This window comes from Melozone crissalis, unplaced genomic scaffold, assembly GCF_028551555.1.
Source record: "Melozone crissalis strain CALT ecotype California unplaced genomic scaffold, PUWL_Pcris_2 ptg000032l_1, whole genome shotgun sequence".
In the NCBI taxonomy this organism is placed as follows: Eukaryota; Metazoa; Chordata; class Aves; order Passeriformes; family Passerellidae; genus Melozone; species Melozone crissalis.
In genome coordinates this window covers 1006588-1022452 of record NW_026535810.1, presented here as the reverse complement: position 1 = coordinate 1022452, position 15865 = coordinate 1006588, and the positions used below count along the sequence as shown (strand labels likewise).

At 48.6% G+C, this 15865-nt stretch overlaps 1 protein-coding gene and 1 long non-coding RNA gene across 2 annotated transcripts in view; one reads left to right on the top strand and one right to left on the bottom strand.

The window, feature by feature from the left end:
• Positions 1 to 39: 39 nt before the first annotated feature.
• Positions 40 to 1781, bottom strand: LOC128940141 (uncharacterized). The gene is made up of 2 exons (XR_008483284.1): positions 1580 to 1781; positions 40 to 350 (listed from the first exon to the last, which is right to left on the bottom strand). It is a non-coding gene; the product is annotated as an uncharacterized LOC128940141 (long non-coding RNA).
• A 1456-nt stretch (positions 1782 to 3237) lies between these two features.
• The window catches only part of FBXL20 (F-box and leucine rich repeat protein 20), a 40822-nt gene continuing 28194 nt past the window's right edge, over positions 3238 to 15865 (top strand). The window contains 1 exon segment of the mRNA XM_054281450.1: positions 3238 to 3314. Within this exon segment, the coding sequence (XP_054137425.1) occupies positions 3273 to 3314 (42 nt within the window). The 5' untranslated portion in view covers positions 3238 to 3272.

Sequence of the window (15865 nt, the reverse complement as noted above, 5' to 3'; positions counted from 1 at the left end):
TTCACCTCCATGTGGCAACACCTCGTGCTCCTTGTTTCACCCCAGTGGGAATTTGGGTGGCTCTGCAGCTTTGGTGACATTCCAGCACAGTGAAATTCCAGCAAATCTCAATGGAAAAGGGATTCCTGCCTGCACCAACAAACTTCCCTGGAATTCCTCATGCTGCTGTGCTGGGAATTGTGCTCACAATCCTGGGGAGGATTCTCCAGCTTGGAAAACCATCCCAGAGTGGCTCAGCTGGGCTCAGAGCTGCAGCAGAAGTGTTGGTTTCCTTCAGAGATGGATTTTCCCCTTTTGGCTGGAATGAGGAGCATGACTCAGGCATCCTCTCCGGGCTGATCTTGTGGTCCCTGAAAAGGAAAAGAGGCTCAGGAGAGGGTTTTATTTTTAAAAGCAGTTTCATCTGATTCACTCGAGTGGAATGTGGGAAATCAGGAGTTCTGCAGACACGTCTCCTGTGGAATTATGGACTGGGCAGGATCCTGCTCCCGCTGGGTTTTGCTGGTGGTGTTGGAGGCCAGGATTTCCCCGTGGGAATTGAGGTCGTGCTTCACCTTTTTGGGGATGCAGCGTGAAAAGTTGGCAAAGATTTGAGTTTTTCTTTTAAACCACTGAAATTTCCCATCCTGGGCTGACCCCCAGGAAAGCTGTTTGGTTTCCAGCTTTTTTTTGGAAAGTGTTTTTAGTAGTTTAATTGTAGGGATTTTTCACCCCTTCCTGCTGCCTCCAGGAGCCTGAATGTCTCCCAAACTTCCCCCAGCTCTGCAGAACTTTTCCCTCCTTACATTTTCCAGTATTTATCCTTTGCTCCTGGTGTCCTGCACGCCACAACCAGAGCTTGAAATGATAGGAAAATGGGAATTAAATGGGAATTAAATGCAAACCTGGAGCAAACGCTGATACCTGGCACAGTGTTGGAATTTTGGGGTGCTGCAAAGAGGATGTCAGGAGCACAATCCCAGAGGAATTCAGCTGGACACCCGGCTCCATTCAGCTCAGCCTCTGGAGCCCCATCTCCTGCTTTTATTTAATCCATTTTTTTTTGGACAAAATCCCTTGGATCCAAGTTGTGTGAGGGGGCACAAGCAGCCTTCCAAAAAAAAGCACTTTTCAAGTGGAATCCAGGCTGGGAATGCCCCAGGATGGATCCCTGGACTCATCCTCAGCCAGAGCTGTGTTTTCCTGCTGTGCTGCACGCTAAAACTTGGAAGCGAAAGCAGCGAAATCGCCACAAAAATCTGTTTGAAAAGGAGCAAGCTGCACTCGTTTCCTCTCCCCTCACCCAGACCAAAGCTCAGTATCCAAAATTCCCCCTGTGGAAGGTGGGAACAGAGGGAACAACGTCTCCTCCAGCCCAAATTTTGAGCTTTTCACCCCATTTTGGTGCCCTGTCTCCTTCCAATGACATCAGTCCTGGGAGAGCTGAGGTGCATGACCACGCTGAGGTGTTGGGGTGTCAGTGCTCGGGCTCTGAGAAATGGTTTATTTTTGGAATATATTTGCTTATATTCTCAAGAATTTTACATCTTTCAGTATTCAGAAAGATAAAAATAAAGTGAAAATTAAATATAAGCCAAACCTTTTAATCTCAGGTGGTGAAGTGAACACGGAGATTAAAAGAAACTGGTTCTTTTCCTCGATTATCATGATGTACATAAATCCCTGGCTGGAGAATCGCTGGAATTTGTAAATATCCCGGCTGTTTTTTGGGGCGGAAAGTGGAATTTCAACTTTTTTGGAGATATCGCAGAGAACATCTTTATTTACATGCAAATAAACCCGTTTGGTACAAACCGGTGTCGCTGTTGCTGTGGGGGAGGATCGGAAACCCATCCCCGCCATGCTTGATTTTCCCGCCAGAATGACATCACCATGACGTCACCGCCACGCCGCGCGCTGATTGGTTGAACTCGCTTCTCCCGGAAGAGACCGGAGGGGCCGGGGATGCCCCCTCCCCTCGCGGGACCCCCGATCCCCGCAGCCCCCCGGACACCGGGGGAGCGTCCTGCGGGCCGGGGGGGTCCCGCGGCCCCGGTACCGGGGGCAGGGGGCGGGCGGGCCCCGCGGCGGCGCGATGGGGGCGGCGGCCTGCGGGGTAGGTGGGGGGAGCCTCGGTGGTGTGTGTGTGTGTGTGTGTGTCCCCGGTCATGTGTGTGTGTCCCCGGTCATGTATGTCCCCCTGGGCGCGTGTGTGTGTGTCGCGGTCATGTATGTCCTCCCGGTCATGTGTGTGTCCTCCCGGTCATGTATATCCCCCCGGTCGTGAGTGTGTGCCCCGGTGGTGTGTGTGTCCCCCCGGTTGTGTGTGTGTCCCCCTCCTCATCCTTTCGCCCTCCCCGGGCAACCCCGGACCCGCATCCTCAGGGCAGCCCCGGTCCCGTCCCCCCGGCTCCGGGATCCCCTCCGCTCCCTCTCTTTTCCGCACCCCCCTTTTCTCCCCGGGGTTCTCCCGTCCTCTCCCAAAGCTCTCATTCCCCATCTCGCTGTTCGCCCCTCTCCCTTCCCTATCCTCTCCCTCTCCCCGTCCCCTTCTTTTCCGCACCCCCCTTTTCTCCCCGGGGCCGCTCCCGTTTTCCCCCCTTCTCTCCCAACGCCCTCATTCCTCACCTCGCTGTGCTCCCCTATCTCCCATCCCTCTCCCGCTTCCGTCCCCCTCTTTTCCGCACCCCCCTTTTCTCCCCGGGGTTCTCCCTTCCTCTCCCCTCTCTCCACTCAAACCCCCCATTCCCCACCTCGCTGTTTGCCCTTCTCCCCTCTCCCGTCCCCCTCTTTTCCGCACCCCCTTTTTCTCCCGCTTCCCCTCTCCTCTCCCAAACCCCCCATTCCCCACCCCGCTGTTCGCCCCTCTCCCTTCTCTCCCTTCCCTCCCTTCCCTCTCCCCGGTCCCGTCCCCCCGACCCCGGCACCCTCTCCCTTTGCCAGCCCCGCTCCCGTCCCCCTCTTTCCCGCAGCCCCCTTTTCTCCGGCTTCCCCTCCCCTCTCCTCTCCCAAAGCCCTCATTCCCCGCTGTGCGCCCCTCTCCCTTCCCTCTCCCTTCCCTTCCCTTCCCTTCCCTCTCCCTTCCCTTCTCTCCCCTCCCTCTCCCGTTCCCGTCCTCCCCCCTCACGGCCGCGCTGTCCAATCAGCGCTGCCGTTGCTGGCAGGTGCGCAGTGTTTTTGTTTTGGGTCGAAGTTGAGCGGACGCGGCGGCGGCGCCGGGCGGAGGCCGCGGCTCCGGCACCCGCGATCGCCCCGGGCCCCGCGCCCCCCGCCGCCCCCGCGCCGGCCCCGCCATGCGCAGGGAGATGAACGGGGTCACTAAGAGCCGCTTTGAGGTGAGGCCCCGGCCGGTCCCGCGGGGGGAGGCCCGGCCTGGCCCGGCCGAGGAGGAGCGGGGGGAGCCGGGCCGCGCTGTCAGCGACCCCCCCTGAGGGCTCTGGGGACCCTCCCGGACAGCGCGGACCTGGGGGGGCATGGGGGAAATGGGGTTGGGATGGGGGGGTGGGGATTGAGGGCGGCCCGGGGGGCTCAGAGCTGTGCCCCCCGGGTTTGGGGTGCCTTTGGTGTGACATTTCTCCTCTCCACCCCCCCATTTTTGGGGGGATTTTCTGCTGACGGATGCGAACTCCCTGTGAATGGGTCTGCGATGAGGGGCTCAGGGCTGTACCCCCTCGGTTTGGGGGTTGGTTGGTGACATTTCTCCCCTGCACCCCCCATTTTTGGGGGGGATGTTCTATTGATGCATATAAACTCTCTGTGAATGGGGCTGGAATGGGGGGCTCAGGATGAGGGGCTCAGAGCTGTGCCCCCTGGGTTTGGGGGAAATTATTGTGATATTTCTCCTCTGCACCCCCCATTTTTGGGGGGATGTTCTATTGACGGATATAAACTCCCTGTGAATGGGGCAGGGATTTGGGGGGGTGGTCGAGAGCTGTGCCCCCCGAGTTTGGGGGGTCATTGATGTGACATTTTTCCCCTGCACCCCCCATTTTCGGGGGGATATTCTGTTGATGGATGTGAACCCCCCTGGGGTTCTGTAAATGGGGCTGGGGGTGACTTTGGGGACACGGAGATTCTCAGAGCTGTGACCCCCAGATTTGGGGGTGCTGATGTTAAACTCCTCCCTGCCCCGTTTTTGGGGGGCTCAGTGTCAATGAGGCTGGGGAGGGTCTGTGGGTATAAAGGAAGTTGGGGGGCTCAGACCTGGCCTCCCGGATTTGGGGGAGCTCAGTGTGAAACCTCTTCCCCTTCCATCCATTTTGGGGAAGGGGTTCCCCCATCTGATTCCCTGCTCTGAATGGGGCTGGGGAGAATCGGGGGGTGCGAGTTTGGGGGGGTGAAACTTCTCCTCCACCCCATTTTGGGGGTCCCCCCATTTATTACACCCTCCCGGGGGGATTTTTGGGGGGGGGTCACAGCTGCTGCCAACGTGTTGCTGCGGGTTCCAGCGCTGCCAGCCAAGTTGAGCAGGAGCTGTGGGGAAAACGCGCCTGGAAAACACCACAGAACCTTTGAGGGGGGAAAAAAAGGAGTCCCCAGCGCCGCTTTTTTATTTTTATTTTTAGCTGGGGGGGAGAAAATAAAAAATTTGCTTACGGGGAGGTGGGGGATGGAGAGGACGGAAGGAGAGGAGGGTAAACAATGAGATCTATTCAAAGGCCGTGGCACAAAGCGGAGTGTGGAGCCAGGGCCATTCCAGCCGCATTGTTGTCCCAGCTGTCTTCCCGTGGGAGGAGGAGGAGGAGGAGGGCGTAGGGAGGAAGGGCAGCGGCGGGGATTGACTTCCCATCGCTGCCACAGGAGGATGGAAATCCCTGCTCGCTGCTTCTCCGGACTGCCCGGCCCCTCTGGGGGACAAAAAAGAGCCTGGGATGGTAAAAACGTGGCTGTAGGATGGCAGGGCAGGGAAAATTCTGGTTAGTGATGAACTGGAGAGGCTCTGGGGGTGGAGAGGCTCTGGGGGGGATTCTCAGGCCTGGAGGTGAGAAAGGAGCAGGGAAAATTCTGGTTAATGATGAACTAGAGAGGCTCTGGGGGTGGAGAGGCTCTGGGGGGATTCCTTAGCCCTGGAGGTGAGAAAGGAGTAGGGAAAATTGTGGTTAATGTGAACTGGAGAAGCTCTGGGGGGATTCTCTAGAAAGGAGCAGGGAAAATTCTGGTTAGGGTGAGCTGGAGAGGCTCTGGGGGGGATTCTCTAGAAAGGAGCAGGGAAAATTCTGGTTAGTGATGAACTGAAGAGGCTCTGGGGGGATTCTCAGGCCTGGAGGTGAGAAAGGAGCAGGGAAAGTTCTGGTTAGGGTGAACTAGAGAGGCTCTGGGGGGGATTCTCTAGAAAGGAGCAGGGAAAATTCTGGTTAGGGTGAGCTGGAGAGGCTCTTGGGGGTAGAGAGGCTCTGGGGGGGATTCTCAGCCCTGGAGGTGAGAAAGGAGCAGGGAAAATTCTGGTTAGTGATGAACTGGAGAGGCTCTGGGGGGATTCTCTAGAAAGGAGCAGGGAAAATTCTGGTTAATGTGAACTGGAGAGGCTCTGAGGGGGATTCCTCAGGCCTGGAGGTGAGAAAGGAGCAGGGAAAATTCTGGTTAGTGATGAACTGGAGAGGCTCTGGGGGGATTCTCAGCCCTGGAGGTGAGAAAGGAGCAGGGAAAATTCTGGTTAGTGATGAACTGGAGAGGCTCTGGGGGTGGAGAGGCTCTGGGGGGATTCTCAGCCCTGGAGGTGAGAAAGGAGCAGGGAATGCTGGTGGTCCCACACTGCACATGGAATTGTTTTCTTCCTCCTCCATCAGATCCGTGTGGGAGCTGCGAGTTTGGGGTGGGCTCAGGTGATTTAAACGTAATATTGTAATAATATGTATAATATAATGGGTAATAAAATGTAATATTGGTGTTTCTGTGGCACTGGGCTCACCCTGGGAGCTCCACAGAGGAGCCTGCACGTGAGCCCTGCATTATCCACACTTATTGTATTTACTCTTCTGGGCTCTTCTTGCCTGCACTGATTTTTTTTTATTTATTTTTTTTTAACCCCCTGAGAGCTTTATTTTATTATTTTGCACTGCTGCAGAGTGGCTGAATACAGAGTAAAATCAGGTTGGTGACAGATTTTGGGGGAAATATCTTGTATAGAATCAACAATCAACATCCTTTGCTTCCTCAGCCTTGCAGCGCTGGAGTTCATTCCAATTTTGGGTGGATTTTCATCAGGGTTGCACCAGGACACGATGAACCCAATCCATTGGGGAAAAAGAGTGGGGAAAGGCTTTGTTTGGCCTCTTTTGGGTGGGGTTTATTTCTTTGCTGTGGAATGTTATTTTCTTCTCATAGTAAAAAAAAAAAAAACAGACAAGTTGGAAAAGCAGCAAAATGCTCGAGGAGCCTTTGAGGCCTAAAATTAATTTTTTTAAACCTATATTTATACAGGAAGAGTTGGTGTGGTATAGAAAGGATTATTTTGGGCTGCAAGAAGTGTCTTTAAACATCATCCTGTTTCTTGGCTGTTTGTTTGCTGTGTTCTGTGGCTGCCCCATCCCTGGAAGGGTTTGGAGAGGGACAATCTGGGACAGTGGGAAATGTCCCTGCCATGGCAGGGGTGGCACTGGATGAGTTTGAAGGTTCCTTCCATCCCAAACCACTCCATAATTATAAATCCTTCATTTCCCCAGCATGGATTACCTCTGACCCACTCACCTGCATAACCTGGAAAGTTTTAGAGCTGTTTTCCCTTAAATCTGTCATTTTCCACTGAGGTTATGTTGGTCAGAAGAGTTTCCAAAACATGTGTTCACACTTAGATTTATTTTCCAGAGGGGCAGAATGGGTGGAAATTCCTGTGTGCTTCCTAGAAACCAGTTTGTGATGGTTGTGGAGAGTTCACATTCCATGGGACAGGGGGAAAATTGGGCAGAAATTTGGAATACTGTAAGGTCATGAAGGCAGTGGGTTTTTAATTTTCCTCTTCTTCCTCCTCTTCCTCCTCACCTGTGGGGGCTGCCAGGGCAGTTCCCCTGGCTGAGCAAGGGGAATCAGGAATCTGAAATGTTATTTTGGGGTAAAAACAACCAGATTTGGGGCTGTGACTAAAATATTGTCTAGTATATTGTTTAATATAACTAATATATTGTCTAATATAACTAATATATTGTTTCAGGCTTGACATAACGGGTGAGTTGCAGAGGGGGAGGCTGGGCTGGGTTTGCACTTCATTTATTGTCTTTTGTGGAGCCACAGAAGCAAATTCCTGAGCCATTGTTGTTGGGGAATTCACAAATCCACTCGTGAGGGGGGATAATTTTTTATTGTTATTATTATTATCATTATCATCATCATCATTATCATCATTATCATCATTAATAATTTATATTATAATAATGATATTATCATAGTAATTCTAATAATATTAATAATCATAATATAATAATATCAATGATAATAGTAATAATAGTAATAATAATTAAAAATAATAATAGTTTATTATATTATAATAATATAATGATTATAATAATATTAATAATTATTATAATATAGTGATAATAGTAATAATAGTAATAATAATAATATTGTATTATATTATAATTATATTATCATAATGATTATTATAATATTAATAATAATTATAATATAATGATAATCGTGATAATAGTAATAATAGTAATAATAATATCTTATTATATTATAATGATATTATCATAATTATTATAATAATATTAATAATAATTATACTATAATGATAATAGTAATGATAGTAATAATAATAAAAATAATATTTTATTATATGATAATAATATTATCATAATAATTATAACAATATTAATAATTATAATATAATAATGATAATAGTAATAATAGTAATAATAATAAAAATTAACTAATAAAATAATAATGATAATAATGATAATAATGATAATGATAATAATAATGATAATAATAATAATAATAATAATAATAATAATAATAATAAACTAATAATAATAATAATAATAATAATAATAATTCCTTACTGTAGGGATAAAATATGGGCAAAGCTCCTTAAATTGGATTTGCTTGTGGGTTTCTGATCCCAGGCAGAGTGGAATTCTCTTTTTCCTGGGAATGCCATGGAGCACATTGGCATCAGTCCCTTTACAGGAGGTGTGGCCACCACAGAGAAAATCAGCACTTACTGCAGCAAAGCAAACAAAAAGGGAAAACATGACCCAGATTGACTCCTCATCCTCTGTGCTGTTGGTTTCATGTGGAACGTGCCCCAGCAGATCCCAATCCTTGTTTTATTGTTTTATTTGGGATTTCTCAGCTTCCTGCCTGATGAGGAGCAGCCAAATAACAGCAGAGAGGAGAGGAAACATCTCCTGGTGCTCTGGAGGACTCATGCACCAAACCCAAATTCTCTTCTCCATCTTCCCATGCCCTGGGATGTCACCTGGAGCTCTCCTGGCTTTCCTTGTCAGGATTAAATAATTCCAGATTTTTTTTTTTTTTCTTCCTCTGGCTGTGAACCATCTGTGTAGTCTCCTCCACATCCTCAAAACACAGAAAGCTCCATCCTCTCCAGCTTCCTCTGGGAGCTCCAAAGCCTGCAGTGAGCAGGAGCTGCTCCTGCCCTGTCCATGGGGCAGTTTGTCCTGGGAAAAACGAAATTTTGGCGACTCCAGGGATGTCTCTGAGGAATGAGAGTCTGTGGTGAGCCTTGGGAGCACCTTCAGCCTGAGAAATGGCATTTCTGTGCTGGATTCAGTCCTCAGGGTGAGGGAATCCTGACCTTTCTGAATTCCTGGAGTTCCCAGGTCTTGTTTGACTCTAAAAATGTGAAATGAGCTGAGCTGGATGCAAAATAAGAAACTTCAAATGCTCCAAAATCGAGTTGCCTTCTAATAATGAATCCTGTCTGTGTTCAGCAATTGAATAATCTCACTGCCCCTAATCCATTTTGGAACCTGCTGCATTCCTGCCTCTGTTGCCGTATTTTCAGGGGGGTTTGGCTCTTTTAGGGCTGATCCTTTTGGGGTTTTCCTGGGCTGCTCTTGTGCTCCTGGCTTTGCTGTTCCAAGGAATGGAGGTTGTGCAAACAGAGGGACACAAACAGGGCAGAACTTTGCTCTGGCTCTCCTTGCTAAAACTGATGTAACACCACGGAATCTGATTTATATGGGAAGAGAAACTCCTGCTGACATAACCCAGGGAGCATCTGAGCTTGCACAGCTGAAACAGGTTTGTTTTTTGATGCTATCTACCAATGTGGCTCATAGATAATGAGAAAAACTGTAAAAAATAAAGATTTGGGAGAGGGATGTCCAAGCTGATGGATTTTCCATATTCCTGCTCACTCCTCCACCCTCTTTTATTTGAATTTTGCTGTCGTGCCACATCACACGTAACACTTTTAAACCAGGGCTTCACTTGGCCAGGTGAATAATAAATAACAAACTGTTCATTTATTTGCTTCAAAGTGGTGCTTGAAAGGATGAGATGGGGAGAGATGTAAACCACAGGTTGTGTTTCACACCCCCATGTGCTGCTGCTGTAGAGGGAAGAGGGATTTGGGGAGATTTGGAGCAAAAATTGGTTGTGCAAAAGGGCCAGGGAGACTGGGGAGGATCCAGCAGGAAAATGGCTTTTAACCTCAGCCTGTGTGACCCCAGAGACAGTGCTGGTCTGCCAAATTTTTATTCCTATTTTTGCCCCAAATAGGATTCACTTCTTCCTCCTCCCTCTGCCAGGAGTTGTGTGAATGGGTTGGGTCACCCAGCTCTGGTGTCCCAATATTATTTTTATTTTTATTGCTATTTTTGCCCCAAACAGGATTCACTTCCTTCTCCCTCTGGCAGGGCTGGGTGACAATGGGAATGTTGGCCAAAGTGATTTTACAGAATCCCAGCACATTTTGGGTTGGAAGGGCCTTAAAGCTCATCCAGTTCCACCAGGGGTACAGGACTTATTCCATGGTAAGGAAAAATGAGAGGGTTTTAAACTAAAAAAGGAGAAATTTGGATATTGGGAGGAAATTCCTTGCTGGCACAGATTCTCAGAGCAGCTGTGGCTGCCCCTGGCAGGGGACAGGGGACAGTGGCAGGTGTCCCTGCCATGGCAGAGGTGGCACTGGGTGATCTTTGAGCTCCCCCCAACCCAAACCATGCCAGGATTTCATGTCTGAGTCAGTGAGGGATTTCCTGGCTGATTCTAGGGTTAAACAGCCCAGGGTGGCTTCACAGCAGCTCTTACAAGGGACATTTTGGGGTCCAAGGTGGCCCTGGGGACAGGGGCTGTGCCTGTGCATGGCAGGAGAGGGACTCAGGGCTGGCCCATCCCATTTCTTTGGGACACCATCATTAACTGGGGCCTGGCACACTGGGAGGTGTCCCTGCCATGGCAGGGGTGGCACTGGGTGACCTTTAAGGTTCCTCCAACCCAAACCATGCCAGGATTTCATGTCTGACCCCAGTGAGGATTTCCTGGGGATGAACAGCCCAGAGTGACTTCACAGCAGTTCCTACAGGGGACATTTTGGGGGTCCCAGGTGGCCTTGGGGACAGGGGCTGTGCAGGAAAGGGACTCAGGGCTGGCCCATCCCATTTCTTTGGGACACCAGCACTAATTGGGGCCTGGCACACTGGGAGGTGTCCCTGCCATGCCAAGGGTGGCACTGGGTGGGATTTCAGGTTCCTCCAACCCAAACCGTGCCAGGATTTCATGTCTGACCCCAGTGAGGATTTCCTGGGGATGAACAGCCCAGAGTGACTTCACAGCAGTTCCTACAGGGGACATTTTGGGGGTCCCAGGTGGCCTTGGGGACAGGGGCTGTGCAGGAAAGGGACTCAGAGCTGGCCCATCCCATTTCTTTGGGACACTAATTGGGGCCTGGCAGTAATTACTGTTTTCGCTGCCTGGGAGCTTCCTTTGAGTCACAGCATTGGGAAAGTCAGGCCTGGCAGGGTTTGATCCTCCCTGATTGGGGTGAAACCTGGATGTGCTCAGCCCTGAGGAGGAGCCAGCACCCCTTTATTGGGGTTTGGGCATCCACAGTTCCCCTTTGGGACAAACTGCCCTTCACACCTCAGCTCTGGTGGATTTTTTTATTTAAATCACCATCATTTCCCTTTATTTCCCAATATTTATGCCAATGATCCCAGCATCTTCTTACATAATAGCTGGCTACAAAGGCAGCAGTGAAAAAAAACACCTTATTACCAATAATAATCATAGTAATAATGACAGTATTGCCAGTAATAATAACAGAATTGCAGGTGTTGGGGAGGGGCAGAGCTATAATTTATCAAAGCAGCTTATTTGAATTGTGCTGAGCCTCAGAGAGCTGGGCGAGTCTTGGGTTTAGGCTGAAAATTCTGAATCATGTCTCAGTTTTTGGATTTGATTTTTATTTTTTTAATCCATTCTAAGTGTATTTGTAGTAAATTGTTGCCCTGCTAAAATGAGCTCCTAAAAAAATAAAAATAAATGCAGGTAGTGGGTGTTTAATGGGCAGGGACTGTCCTGAGAAAGTCAGGAAGTTTTTGTCTTATTTGTACTCTTCCTTTTTGAGTCTGGATGTTGTTCTTGTGGGCAGAACTTTGAATTTCAAACCTTGGCAGGTGTGTGTGAGAAACCAGCACCATGAGAAATCTTTTTCTATCAGAAATCTGTTCTGGGCCACCTCAGGTGTCACCTGTGGGCTTGGAGCAGCCTGGGCAGCAGGGACGGGGTTGGTGCTGCCCAACCTCTCCCTGGCTGTGTCTGATGCTGGGAGGGGTTTCCTCATTCAGCTGGTGAGGAATTAAAGCTGAATTAAAGCTGAATTAAAGCTGATTAAATGAGAGCTGCTCCAGGTCCTGCCAGGGCCACCCAGGAGGAGCCGCTCGGATGCCGCCGGTGACCCTCGGGTAACTCAGGCTGGAATTGGGATTGGGATTGGGATTTTAAAACCTTGGGAATTTAAAACTTTGGCAGGTGTGTGTGAGAAACCAGCATCGTTTTCTATGAGAAATCTGTTCTGGGCCACCTCAGGTGTCACCTTGTGGCAGCAGGGACGGGGGTTGGTGCTGCCCAACCTCTCCCTGGTTGTGTCTGGTGTTCAGGAGGGGTTTTCTCATTCAGATGGTGAGGAATTAAAGCTGAATTAAAGCTGAATTAAAGCTGAATTAAAGCTGATTAAGTGAGAGCTGCTCCAGGTCCTGCCAGGGCCACCCAGGAGGAGCCGCTCGGATGCCGCCGGTGACCCTCGGGTAACTCAGGCTGGAACTGGGGCTGGAATTGGGATTGAAATTGGGATTGAAATTGGGATTGATTGGGGTTTCAGCTGGGCACAGCGAGGGGTCAGGGCTGTTTTTGGGAGAACTGTCTGGCAGCCAGGCAGGACTGGGGCAGGAGAACAAAACAGGTGAATAAAAAGAGGCTGAATGTACCTGGCAGCAGGTTCTGGAGGGGAACCCTTTCAGTGGGATATGTGTTTCACACCCTCACTGTGCTGCTGCTGTGGCCTGAGCAGAGGGAAGAGGGATTTGGGGAGATTTGGAAGCAAAAATCAGTTGGGGCTTGGCTCAGGGCACCAGGAAAATGGGTTTTGGCCTCAGCCTGTGTGACCCCAGAGACAGCGCTGGTCTCCCAAATTTTTATTGCTGTTTTTGCCCCAAATAGGATTCACTTCTTCCTGCTCCCTCTGCCAGGAGCTGTGTGAATGGGTTGTGTGACAGTGTTGGCCCTGGCAAGGTGCTTTTACAGAATCCCAGCATGTTTTGGGTTGGGGTTTTGGTGTCTCACCTGTGCATGTGGAGTTTTCCTTTCTGGAGGCAGCAGCACAACCTCGTCCCTTTGCCCATCCAGCCCTGAGGGATTTCCCTGAGGGGTGTGCAGCAGGAAAAGCTTCATCCTGGCCTCCATTCCTGTAGGGTTTAATCTGGATCATTGCTGCTTCAAAAAACCTCAAAAAATGCTCTTTATTTAATGTATCCCAAAAAATGCTCTTTATTTAATGTATCCCACTTCTGAGCATCCTTTAGACTGCAAGCATTATATTTCCTCTGCTGAAAATGAGACATTTCTGTGTGTTTATGTGTGTTCTGGTTTTGGAGGATATTATTAAAAAAACAAAAAAAAGAAATCAAAGAACACTTCACTTTATGGATGATAAAGAGGGATTCACAGGAACCCTTTTACATATCACCAAAATCCATTGGGAAGTGCTGACTGCAATGTAACAGATACAAGTGCTTGACAATGGTTTGGGATCAACTCTTTCATTTTTCAGGCATCCTGAACCACTGGAACAACATCTATAGTTAGATAAGTTTAAAGAAACAACAAAATGATTCAGAATTATAAAGTCTACAAGATCCCCAAGATTCATCTTATAAAGCAGTGCTTTGAGTGCAGCACAGCATGGGGATGTTACCCTCCATTTTAATTTAAATATTTGCTGAATTGTCATGTACAGAAAAAACTGTGATCCAATCATTGTTAAACAGCACTATCAAAAAAAAAATTATAAAAAAAAGATGAAAATCCAGGAAATGCAGGCTGGGCTCAGGTAGCTCCTCCATCCCAGCAGGAATTTCAGCTTTCCCAAGCCAGCAGCCCATCCAGCCCCCTGCCTATCCAGCTATTTTTAGGATATTAAGCCTGTAATAAGCCCTTTGGGCTGGCCTCTATTTCTGTTTGTCCTGCTTAGTCAGGATTTTGCCTGACAGGGCTCTGGTTGGGAGCCAGAGGGGCAGGAGGGCAGCACCCACATTCCCATCCTGCTCCTGATCCTGATCCTGATCCTGCTCCTGCTCCTTTCAGAGCATCCCCACAGCCACTCTGACAGCCTGGCCTCACCCAGCAGCCAGCCATTCCCTTGGAGACTTCATGCAGATTAAACTGGATGGGTTTTTAAATAAAATTCCCTGTGTAAGTACAGGCTGGAGGGAAAATTCCCTGGGTTGGAGCTGCTGGTTGGATGTAAACAACTTCATTCCTCGCATGGAGCCCTTGCATTTCTGTGTCACTTCACTGTGACTGATCTCTGCAGTGCAATATTTGCTTTGCCTCCAGGAAGGCAGCTCAGTTTTAGGTTGGGAAAGATCAAGCACTGATGACAGAAATGAAGGATTACATCCACAGCTTGAATATTTTGGATTTACAGCCCACCCAGTCTGGATCAAGACACTCTGGAAATGAAACTTCCCAAGCTCCAAAAGTCTTTTCTGTTCTGAAAGCTCTGGGTGAATTTTTGGAGTTTAAACTCCAGAAGTCTTTTCTGTTCTGAAAGCTCTGGGTGAATTTTCCAAAAGTCTTTTCTGTTCTGAAAGCTCTGGGTGAATTTTTGGAGTTTGAACTCTGCCTCTGAGCTGCACTGGGAGGTTTCTCCAGCTGTAAGGCTGCTGGCTGCCAGCCCAAATTCCAGGATTTTCTGGTAGAATTTGTACCAATTTTATCTGTCATGCTCCACATGGAGATGAACAATCCCAGCACAGTCATTGACACAAGGCAAGAGTCACAGCAAAGCTCACCCACAACTCCCATCCAGTGCAAACAGCTGAGCACGAAGCACAAAACAACAGGAAAAATGTGGAATTCACTTCAGAAAAGCTCAGTGAAGCTCTGAGACAACTCCTTACAAACATGCTTAACATGTACTGACACCTTGCCTCGAGTTCTGCTCATCTGGGGAGAAAATTCAGACAACACAGACATGAGAGACATCAGCTCCATTCCCAGGACAAGAGCTTCACTGAGCTTTTCTGAAGTGAATTCCACATTTTTCCTGTTGTTTTGTGCTTCGTGCTCAGCTGTTTGCACTGGATGGGAGTTGTGGGTGAGCTTTGCTGTGACTCTTGCCTTGTGTCAATGACTGTGCTGGGATTGTTCATCTCCATGTGGAGCATGACAGATAAAATTGGTACAAATTCTACCAGAAAATCCTGGAATTTGGGCTGGCAGCCAGCAGCCTTACAGCTGGAGAAACCTCCCAGTGCAGCTCAGAGGCAGAGTTCAAACTCCAAAAATTCACCCAGAGCTTTCAGAACAGAAAAGACTTTTGGAAAATTCACCCAGAGCTTTCAGAACAGAAAAGACTTCTGGAGTTTAAACTCCAAAAATTCACCCAGAGCTTTCAGAACAGAAAAGACTTTTGGAGTTCAAACTCCAAAAATTCCCACAGAGCTTTCAGAACAGAAAAGACTTTTGGAGTTCAAACTCCAAAAATTCACCCAGAGCTTTCAGAACAGAAAAGACTTTTGGAGCTTGGGAAGTTTCATCTCCAAAGTGTCTTGATCCAGACTGGGTGGGCTGTAAATCCAAAATATTCAAGCTGTGGATGTAATCCTTCATTTCTGCCATCAGTGCTTGATCCCCCACCTTTCCCAACCTAAAACTCATTTCCAGAGCTCATTATTTGCTCTCTAATAATTAATAATTGCAGCCTGTTTTCTGGCTTGGTTTGAATTGTTTCATTTCCTGTGCTTGTGTGCAGTTGTGGAGGGTCTGGCCAGCATTTCCTGGTGGATCAGGGCTCACAGAACCCTGGAATATCCTGAATTAGAGGGGCCCATGAGGGCAGGGAGCTCCAGGCCTCACAGCAGCTTCATCCTCATCATCACCCACAAATTTGTCACCTCACACAGTCTCTGTCCCCCAAATAAACAAGTTGGAGCCGTTAAAAATCAAAATATTTACTAATATTGCTTTTAAATTCTGCATTGATTCTTTGGCATTAGCTTTGAGACATGCAGCACTTCATTGCTTGTGTTTCTGGGAATGTTTCTTGCTTTTATTTCCTGCCCACCTCTTGGTGGGTTTTGTACAGAAATGGGTGTCACCTTGTCCCTTGGTGTCCTTCCCTCTCTGTGGTGCCCTTGGTGCTGTGTTGGTGCTTCCAGAGGTGCCAGATCCAGGTTTTCTCCTGGAGTGACCATCAAGT